Here is a 10843-nt window from a genome sequence, read left to right as displayed (position 1 = left end):
GAGCTATGCATGAACTACGTCCCCAAGAAAACGTAGCGTCTTCGTTCTTCAAGACCTGCACACTTGCAGAAATAATAGAGTCGTTATCACCTTCATACTTCAAGCTGAATATTAACTGTGCAACGCGGATGAAACCATCATACTGACTGCAAAAGCATCAAACTACAAGTGACCTTTTCTACAAACTTTCCTATAATTTCTCCGACTAGAGTCACCGGCACAGACCGATGAGTTGCATGTGGCATCCTGTAAGGTTTAAAGGGACACTCGAACCTGCTTCGAAGCTACTACTATCAAGCTCTTCATACGGGGCTCTTTTCCAAATTTTATTTTACAAGCCAGCTGTCCTAAGGGCCCTTGGCGGCCGCCTTCTTCACCCACCGTAAGATCCGCCACGCACTACGTACCTGAGTTGTCCGGATTACATACTTTCAGGCGATAACTTCCGTGCAGTTATGGAACTACAATTAGCTTTATGATTTAACAACCCTGTCTGCTATGTAAAAATGTTGAATATAAACAATATTTTAGCCTTAAAAAACCTCTTTGATAGGAAATTAAAATAATAATTTAATTGAATCCAATTCACAAACACTACATGAACACTGTCCGCAAGCCTCGGATACAGTTTGAACTTTAAATCAAACCAATTCGTCTCTTTTTTCTTTGTAGCATCAAGGGCCTTCAATGCTGGGTCAGGGGGTTGAGATTGTTGCGAAATCAATTTGTCACCCGAAAATCGAAAATGCAAAGAAGCACCCCCATAGGCACATATTTCGCGTGCGGTAATAACTTTTGTCATTGACTTCCTTTATTTTATGCAACATCGAACAAACGTGACCGTACGGGTGTATGCGCCTTCACGCTGGTAAAGCATAATCACGCCATTGAACTTGCCCACATCACCCCGCCCTAATGCATACATTCACTCGCACATACATACACAAAGCAAACAAGGAACGTCCGGGTGTTTTGATCCCAGTACCGTGCCGGTCCGTACGGTGCGGTGGTTGCCCTTTCCGCCCTATGTCGACCGATTGCACCAAAAGCTTTTCGCATATGAATTTATGCACAATACGAGCGAGAAGTGACATCGCAATTGGAGACAATCCAGTCCTGAGGTCCTTTACCGGAGTTTTGTTTGTTACCTTTTTACCGTCCCACTCTCGAGTTCAAACCGGAACTAGTTACCGTTTAGAAATGCAAATAAACTCCCACTCACTACGCCACCGCCCTTCGAACATTCCATCGCGTCCAAATCAAGAGCAACAAAGTGAGCAATTGTGGCAAGCTCCACCACTAGGTTGGGGGAAAGTTTTGCAACATTTTATTAACTTCACAGGCCCTGCCCAGTTCCGCCCACTTAAAGGGGGGTGAAAAAACTTAATTACTCAAGTCCAGAGGGGTTGAAAAGGTTGAGTTCTAGCATTCCGATTCACAATCATCACTCAACTCAATCCCTGGGGGAAAAACGGGAAGGATAAGTGGAAGAAGCAAACAAAAACCTCCCCCGAAACACTTCGTTTTTTTTTCCGTTCCATTATAGCGATTTAGCGTTCGTTAACCTGGTGATATGGTTTGTTTTTTGCACTCACTTCCGGCACTGCCAAAGGTTGCATTCCGTTGGGGTAGTGTGGGGAATGCAAATGGTGCAAACTATGTTCGCTGCAGCCCATTGACTGTTACGTTTTGTTCGCGTACTGACCCGGGGGGGGGGGGGGGGGGGGGGAGCGGGGTTGCTCGATTTATTTCCATCCTTGATGTGTACCTTAGCAAGGGAAGGACTTAATAGTGGAAAAAAAACTCTAAATTCAATGCACTTCGCCCGCTGAGCAAATGGGGGCGACTGTAGGTAAAAATGATAAAATTCATGTTCTAATTATAAAATGACATTTTTCTTACATAAATTATGCACTAGGGTATTTTTTTCATTTTGCGCTACAATACAAAGGATAAAAATGCAAATAATGGCGTTAAAAAGCCGATAGCTGCAGACAAAAATCTGTCACCTACTGTGCTACGAAAATAGCTCCAATCGCAACACAGCGGAAGGCGGTAATGTTAGTCAAGCAGTTCCCTTTCCGATTGCTTCACTCCACTTCCTCGTGCTAATGAGGAAGAAAATGGCAAAAATGTAGGCCGAATTTGCCCTGCCCTGCAAAAGCCTCTGTACAACCTTCCCGTGCAATTGTGGGAATCGAGAACGATTCGAACGGCTACCGGGAAACAAAAGAACCGGAGAAGGCGAGGAGAGTTGCAACAAAACTTTGCAGATTTTTCCGAACCAATTTTCACTTTTCCTTCTCACTTCGCTTCCACGCTTCGTGGCAGCAACCTTTTGGCACTTGGAAGTAACACTTTTCGCCGGAAATTCCAGAGACATCCCCGGGGGAGGGGGGGGAAAGAGAGCTATTGTAGGATCTGTTGAGAAATGGGCAGCGTAAGTGAAACCTGAAACCGGTACCAAGAAAAGTTTCCCGATTGTGCTTTGCCCAGTGGCGGAATGTGAGAAACTATTCAGACGACCGGAAGTACCGTACGGTAGCAGTCATCAAACCCCCCATTTTGGCTAGTTTCGTGACGTGCCGTTTTAGCACAAACACACACACACACACACATACCCACGTACGTCACAGGCAACACGTCATGGAAAATAGTTGGGCTTTTCCCGCTCATGTACGCGTGTGCGTAGACGTGATCGGAAAAGGGACACGGAACTGACTACAATTGGTACGTAATCTATAGACGCGACTGCTAATCAGAGCAGAGGTTGTTTAGATAGAGTATTGCCAAATTACCACCCCACACACACACATACACACTATGATTGTCTTTCATTGTCGGCCTCGGACAGATTTTTTTTTTTTCTACGAGGGTCTTTTGAATTGGAAATGATACGACCTTATGATCCGGCCAAAGCGAATTACTTACACGAATAACCATTTTCCGATTGAGAACCGCTTTCTACAAATACACGCATACCGGAGGAGGATTCGTTTGTCGTGGTAGAGGTTGAACCATTTCGGGACACCCGAAGGATGGGCCAAATCGGCTGACATCAACACGTGAAGCGACTACATCAACCGTGGGTATAATAGCAAGCGCAGCAACATACCGATCCACCCGGCGAAACAATCTATTCTGGTCATATATTTTGGATTAAATGGCCAGATATAGATTTCTTCTTTATAGTGCACTGGATAGTTTAGAATCCTGTTAAGATGAGCGGGCCAAAGGTTCAGTTAGTATCGTCTAGTGTTTTGCCTCTCGAAGAGTCATGACTAACGACGGAATTTAATTGTGTGCTGCTCCACCAAGTCCTGATCATCTGAAGAACTAGACCATCAATCAAGTCTACCAAGAAATCAAATCCAAGATAGTCCTTTCCACTTCCGGACGCTTGAAGTATGCCGATGGCAGCGATATTTTTCTCCCAATCTCTGATCTCGGCAGCTGTTTATTTGTACCAATCATACTTTGACACCTTCCTGTCTAGTTAAGTGGTGCCCATGTCCTTTCTCAATATGGCTGTATTCCTACGGTTCAAAGTGCTTGAAAGCGCATAACTTGCTTCGATTGTTTGGCTTCACAATGATCGTGCCCAAGCCAGTTTATATTGGAGAACTGTTTGTCTGTTTTCAACAGCCTGTAATCACTTCTTCAACTTCCATTTTTTTCAATTCCATTTTGACCAATTCCGTCTGCTGGCCAACCTGAATGCGTTTCAGACATGGTCCAGACGAATGACCTCGTGTTTAGTGTCGAAAAGTGTGTCATCATAAAATTCGCGAGGAAGCGCTGTCCCTTAGTCTTCAAATATGCCATAAACGGTTCTATTCTTGATACTAAGTTGGGCTTCTGTGACCAGTCAGAGCAATTGAATGTCCCAACCTCTGTACACTGTACTGTTCGTTGTTATATGGAGGCCATCGGCTGCTCGCTCCATGTCGCGCCTAGAATCCATTCAGCGCAAATTCACCTGAGATGCGTTGCGTTCCTTAAGTGTCCCGCTAGATTACGTCGATCGATGTGCGCTATTAGGCGTTGAGCCACTGGACCAGTGCACTTGAAACACACGCACACCATTTGTCCCAGGACTTCCCGATACTGCTTGCCATCCTGCGACACGTTAACCAACTATGGCGCCCCAAGAAGATATTTTCGAGCTCTGCTTTTATAGTATCTGTCTGATCTTTATCTTCGACATTCTAACTAGCCTAAAAAGACAAGGAATTAATTTTAAAGGAAGAAAGATTTGAATTTGTTTGACAATAACACGATTATAACGCTTTTCACTTACTATCACCCGCTTCGAACGGTAAGACCCCAAAATGCTTTACCTATGCTACGCGGCAACCACACAAACAACCCTCGCCGTACATACGCCAGCAATGCCTTAACAACATTCAGCACAATCACTAGGCTTTTGTTTATATCTAACCTCAATACAGCATAGCGCATAGATAGCAGCACTACCATCGTGTCCTGGTGGTGTGTGCGGCCAGCCCAGTCTGCCAGCCACAAGCCCGGTATAAAGGGGTGCGAGCGAGAACCCTATACACCCTCCTGCAACGCTCGGTGGCCGATTTTCAATCATAAACAACATAAACCCCATGGATGGGTCTCGCGCCATTCAGCACGCCCTCTCCCTCTCGCCCAACCCTCATACACACAAACACAACTTCGTCCTTTCTTTCGCACACAGAAGCATCAAATTTAAGTCATATTGTGAACGCGGTACCACCACGGGAAAGAAATTACATGCTCCGAAAGCAGTCGAAAGGATCACGTTGCCGTGCTCGGATGTATTCGGGCGCGCGGTGCGCTTCATTCGGTACCGGGGAACAGTTTCTTTTACGTTCGCGGGAACGATCCTGGAGCAAGAAAGCTTAGCAATTTGCTAGCCCTACCAAGGGAATTACGATTACGAAGTCAATGGGAAAACAGGCACGGTTTATACGTTAAATAAATTGCAAATTGCAGCCAGGTGTCTTGTGTCCGCAGGATAATAAAAATGTGCAGCAAACAGTGCGGATGGTCCGTTCGTAAACGGACCTTTTACTTTCCTTCCCACGTACACACACCGACACGCACGCGTGCGGTTTGACGAGTACAAGAGGGCAGAAAAGAGCCAGAAGTGCTGGTAGGGGTGTGAGGGGGGAGTTGGTGAAGGAGGTGGAAGAACAACAACAACAACAACAACAAGATATCCAAAGACCCGTGAACGGTGTGTGCGCCGCGCCAAGTTTTGTGTTCGGTCGGTCGGGAAAATCGGTCACGAAAGTTTTTCGGCATTCAATTGATTTTCACTATTATCCTTCGAAGAACTGGGGATGGGTGGGTGAATGGGGAGATGTGGGGACACGGAAGGGCATGGGTGGTATGGAAAGGATGACAGACAGAGCAGAAAGAATCACCGTCGTCGTCGTCGTCGTCGTCGTCCTCTGTCGCTGTGTGTAGGGGTGCAGGGCAAAGGTTTATAAGGTGAAAGAGAGACACTGGCGCGAAAAGGACTCCTCCCGAAGGGGTGAAGTCATCATAAACAACTTTATGAAGCGTATGAATTACAAAACGTGACTACTGCATCACAACTACACCGACACGCCAAGGAAGCCGCAGGGGCAGACGGGCAGCAAGCAAAACCAAGAGGATTCAAGTGTCGTAGAGTGTTTTGGGCGCAGGGAGCTGAATATCGGCACCAGGGCAAGGACTTTTATCCTTCGTTCGGCAACATACAAATTCACCAGCGCCGTGTTGATTGTGTCGCGCGAAGATTTAACCTCAACGGTTAAAGCACTTTGAGTTCCTTTTTTTGTTATAAGAGTTATTGGAAGTTCCGATTGGGGGGATTCCACCGGAAAATGATGACAATATTCCGGCTAGTTACCGGACGTATGTGTGACGTGTGTTCGGTACGGCAGACAGCATCGAAACGGAGGCCAACGAACGGCACTCCGAGGTGAGCAGGTTGTCAGACCGTCAGTTGTAAGTCGGTCAGTTTGAAAGCCGAAAACCCCCGCTCGCCAGCAAGGTTAGCAACGGCCATAGATAAGCAGGTCACACCAGTTTGCAGGTCACCAATGAGTACGCCTAAAATACGGGGCAAATCCGCCATACACGATGCCATCATCGGCCCTGGTACGTCCAGTGTGGCAACCGTTGGCGGTGGCGTTGGAGGTGCTGCACAACACAACGCACTGCTCAAGATCGAATCCGTCGTGCCAAAGCTCACGACCCGTGGGGCAAATGGTCCGCTCGCCTCCGGACACTCCACACGCTTGCGTACCTTTCATCGGTCCCACAGCACACTGAGTTCATCGTACCTGCGGAAGGTAACTGCGGCCGCGGCAGCCGATTACAATCGACAGCAACGCATCCATCCGGGTCCCGGTCGACCCGAGCCTATCAACGAACGGGGCAACTATGGACCCTCACCACCACCACCACCACCACCACAACCTCCGCCACCCAATGCTGCTCCACCCTTGTCGCAAGCACTGCTCGACACTACCGGCCAGCAGCTACTTGCCGGATACGCTGAAACACCTCCCCTGGACAGTGCATTGATCGTACAAAATGGCGTCCCGAGCATACGACGAACGCCGAAAGATCGCGAAAAGCATCCGGACCGGGTCAATCTCGATCGGAAAGGGCTCAGCTCGATACCGCTCATCGAGGATGAACCAAACCTGCGGCTACTCTCGCTACAGCACAACCTGATCAATTCGTTCCATATCCCACCGGAAGCAGATCCGAACAACAATCTGCACCATCATCACCAACAGTCAATTGCCGGTGGACACTGTGTGATTAATGGTGGTGAGCTGAAACCCGCACACTATCCTGCCAACAATCCACCAACACCGACCAAACCATCGCCAAGTGGCACACCGACGAATGGACCCGTGGTGTCCGCCGTTCCTACCGCCACTGCTTACGGCACAACCAAACCCTCCGCCAAACAGTTTCTGCGTCAGAAATCGACCTCCCGTGGGCAGTTACTGATGGGAACTAATCTAACTACGCTAGGACCAGCGGGAGTACCCGGAACCGGAGGTGGCCCCGTTGCAGGAAGCTTTATCCAAAGCAAGATCACGATCGGTAGCAAACAGTCGGGCTCACAGGCTACCTCGGCACAACCACCGCAATGTTCCAACGGTCCAATGACTGGCGTGTCACCCCATCTCCAAAAACCTCCTCCCCATGCGCCTTCTTCCACGGGACCAATCGCTATTACGGCTCAGCAGAAAAGTTTGCTCAAAAAGTCTAACAGCTTCATCGGTGGTCCTAGCATGTTCCTAACCGGTGGTCCGAACGGTCAATCGACAGCGGCCGGTGGCGGTTCCACGAACGGGATGCTAAAAATGCGAGCTGGAAAGTTACTGCTCGTACCATCGTTCAGCATTGACAACCTGAGCAATATAAGCGAACTTCCTGCCGGAGGTTCGGCAAGCGAACAGGATTACTTCATCAACGGTCACTCGAGTAGTAATGGAAGTGCGGGAAATAGTGGTAAAACAACCCCGACCAACAATGGCCAGCTAACACCGTCGACCGAGTGTGCAGTGCCCGCGAATTGTAACGTCCTCGTCACACGCTACAACCTTAGCAATCTAGTTTTTCTCGATCTGTACGATAATCAGATCGAAAAGATCTCCTGTTTGGATGGGTTGAAGAGTTTAACGGTGCTGCTGCTAGGGAAAAATCGTATCACCGACATTGGGGGACTCGTCTCGCTCAAGAGCACACTGCGCGTGCTCGATCTGCATGGCAACAAGATCAGCAACATTACGGGCAAGATCAATCAGCTGCAGGAGCTGAAGTCACTCAACCTTGCCGGTAATGCGTTGCGCCAGATACAGGTGCACGATTTTGCCGGCCTGTTTAGCCTGAAGGAGCTGAACCTGAAGCGGAACCGTATCAAGAAAATTTTCGGCTTTGACGATCTGCACAATCTCGAGCGCCTCTGGCTGTGCCACAACGATCTACAGTGCGTTGAGGATATGTCGGCGATCGCGAAAGCGATCAACCTGAAGGAGGTAACGATCGAAAACAATCCCGTCTCGCTGGCGGGGGATTGTGTGTCGTTTCTGGTAAGCTATTTGCCGGGTTTGGTGTCACTCAGCCAGATGCAGATTACCGAGCAGGTGCGCCGTGCTGCATCGGCGTGGCGCAAAAACAAGGAACTTTCCGACAGTAAATATTCGAACCTTTCGTCGGACGTGTGTCAAAGTATGCGGCGGGAGGAAATTATCTCGAATGCAAGGACCAACTGGGAGCTGCTAAGATCGCAACAGTCGACCGTTATTGCACGCGGTGGCCAACGACTCACTGCCAATGGGACGATGGCGAAAGATGCCGACCTGCTGTTGGATGCTGCGGGTAGCAGTAGTACACTGCTGACGGAGCATACTGGTACGGCAGCTGCTGGAGTTGGGGACAAATTGACACGGAAAGGTAATGCAGGGAATGGGACGTCACAGGGCATTAACAATGGTGGAAGTCGTCCGCTCAGGGGAGCGAATGGGAAGAGAGCAGCGGGTCGTAAGCCGTTGGTGAGATCTTCCTCGCAGGATAACTCTAGTTCGCAAGTGTCCGAGCAGGGTGGTGAAGAGTACTTCCGGTTGCCACCGATACTGGCTCCGTTTCTGGAACAATCCACTCCGAAACCTGGTGATGGGGAGGGTTCAGTTACGTCCGGTGTCGGTACACACGCGGATTCGAGTGTTTCCAGTGGTTTTAGTTCGGATAACGACGAACAGCTCAATCTCGAGAAGGAAATGGATAAACAGACCACCTTAGTAGCGTGCAGTGCGAACTCTACACCGGAGAAAGAGTCCGACACTGATCCGATGCATGTAGTTTCGGTAGTACCAGAAGTGATAGAAGATTCAGCAGATAAGAAAATTCCTGAACCTTCGGTTGATCTTCCCGTACGGGAGGAAAGTACTTCACGGGGTGAGGAACTGAAGTTGCCATTGGTGACGGATGACCAACCGCCCGATTCGTGTCACGCACCGGATGAAGCCAATCTCGACAAGCTGTCCACCCTATCGACGGTGTCTACAAAAAGTGGTTCCGAGTCGGTTATAACGACCGCTTCCTCGAATTCTGACTCGACCGGATCTACCACGGATTCTGGCACGAGTAGTTCAGCTGGAGGTGGTGGTGGTGTTGGTGGAGGAGGAAGTAGTAGTAGCGGTAGTGGAACAGGTGGTGGAAGTCATACCAGTGGAGGTCATACCACCTCCATAACCACCGAACGGACACGAACCCACAAAACGAAGCTTACCACCCCTATCAAACGGTACGGCACGGGGACACTCTCTCGGACGCAAACCGCACGCAACACAGCTCTTCCCTCGACGACCACCACCAGCACCTCGTCAACCAGTCTTGCCAATTCGTCCAACTTGGCAAACAGCTCCAATGGTGGAACGCTTTCCACTACCAACGGTGGTGCAACAGCAGCATACGCCGGTATCCCGAGCAGCAATTATGGGCCACCGACCATCAGCACCGGCGGCACCGGCAAGTCGGGCAAATCGGGTGAACGCGAACGGGAACAGGGTGGTGACTATCTGATCGAAATCTGTGGCCGCTACCTGAACGTGTACGGGCTCGGTGCGCTCCGGTTCATCGACAAGCAGTGGAACATGCAGAAGGCGTGCGACGTCCATACGGTCAAGTTTAGCTACATCAACTTTAACAGCATCACCGCGATATTGTGCCGAATAAAGGTCCGATTCGTAAATGCGGAAAATTTTATCTTTCGCGAAACGAACATTACCTGCCTCGGGCAGATAAATGCACTCGCCGAAAGTCAGGGTATCGCGTCACTGACGATCGACCCGGAAGGTAACCCGCTGGCGGCTCGACCCTGGCGCAGTTACGCGATCTATCGGCTGTCGCACTGGGGCTTGAAGCAGGTGAACGGGACCGAGGTAACGCCCGAGGAGGTACAGACGGCCGAAGCCACGTACGCCGGTCTGTCCGATCTGGTGCTGTGGTCCCTCCCGGAAGGGCTTCTGCAGCCGTTGCTGCAGCGGTTGCGGCTCGAGGAGACGGCACACGCCTCCAAGATGACGGCCAAGGAGTGGCTGATGCAGGCCGACCCCTCGCTCAAGAACATCGTCGGCAAGGAGGCCCTACAGTGGAAGAAGCACAGCACCACCCAGGACGATACGGTGATGCGGGCCAAGGGTAAAGCGTATTTCGCCAAGATGCTGGAAAACACGTGCAACGCGGTGGAGAAGCTGCAGCGGCTCGAAACGATGTGGCCGGTACTCTTGCTGGAGATGATCCGGAACACGCTCATCGACTACTCGCAGATCGATGTGTACGTGAAGGGAATGTTGGTGGAGCTGCTCAAGTAGCACGTGTTCACGACCGCACAAGTGTTCACCGTCCGGACGAGGAAGGACCATCGAATGGCGGATACCGGATGCGGCCCTCGTCACGCATTCGTAACATAATTTTTTCTATTCGACTAAGTTGTTTTATCTTTTATATCTGGTTTTGGTTTTGCATATTCGAAAAAAGGAAGGGCCTAAACGTTGACCCAGATTTTCTAGCAAATTGATACAGCAGTTTCATGTGCAATAGTAGCATAGTAAGAGCATTGTATCCCAACGCCAACGAACGTAACGCAACATTTATTAACCGTACTGTCTACGACCAAAAAAGTACATTGTTCTACGGCTACCTACCCGGGTTGACCGTACATTTTGTATGAAAGTTTTCATTTTTCAGGATTGTAAAGCTAATATCTTTAGATTTGCTCGTCGTATTTGCATGAAATTTTCAAGAAAGTTGAAGCTATTTGTTGTCTAACGAATTACAT

The 10843-nt window shown here is 49.5% G+C and overlaps 3 protein-coding genes across 3 annotated transcripts in view; all 3 read left to right on the top strand.

Annotated features, from left to right (window-relative positions):
* The window catches only part of LOC126557756 (connectin-like), a 378559-nt gene that overhangs the window by 185023 nt on the left and 182693 nt on the right, over positions 1–10843 (top strand). The gene's annotated exons all lie outside the window — the stretch shown is intronic.
* Positions 1–10843, top strand: part of LOC126558444 (1-acyl-sn-glycerol-3-phosphate acyltransferase alpha) — a 334524-nt gene that overhangs the window by 228127 nt on the left and 95554 nt on the right. The gene's annotated exons all lie outside the window — the stretch shown is intronic.
* LOC126556715 (serine-rich adhesin for platelets) lies at positions 6081–10376 on the top strand. Its single transcript, XM_050212158.1, has one exon. The coding sequence runs from the start codon at positions 6081–6083 to the stop codon at positions 10374–10376; it is 4296 nt and encodes a 1431-aa protein (XP_050068115.1).

This window comes from Anopheles maculipalpis, chromosome 2RL, assembly GCF_943734695.1.
Source record: "Anopheles maculipalpis chromosome 2RL, idAnoMacuDA_375_x, whole genome shotgun sequence".
NCBI lineage: Eukaryota > Metazoa > Arthropoda > Insecta > Diptera > Culicidae > Anopheles > Anopheles maculipalpis.
The sequence above is the reverse complement of the archived record's forward strand: the minus strand, read 5'-3'. Positions and strand labels throughout refer to the sequence as shown.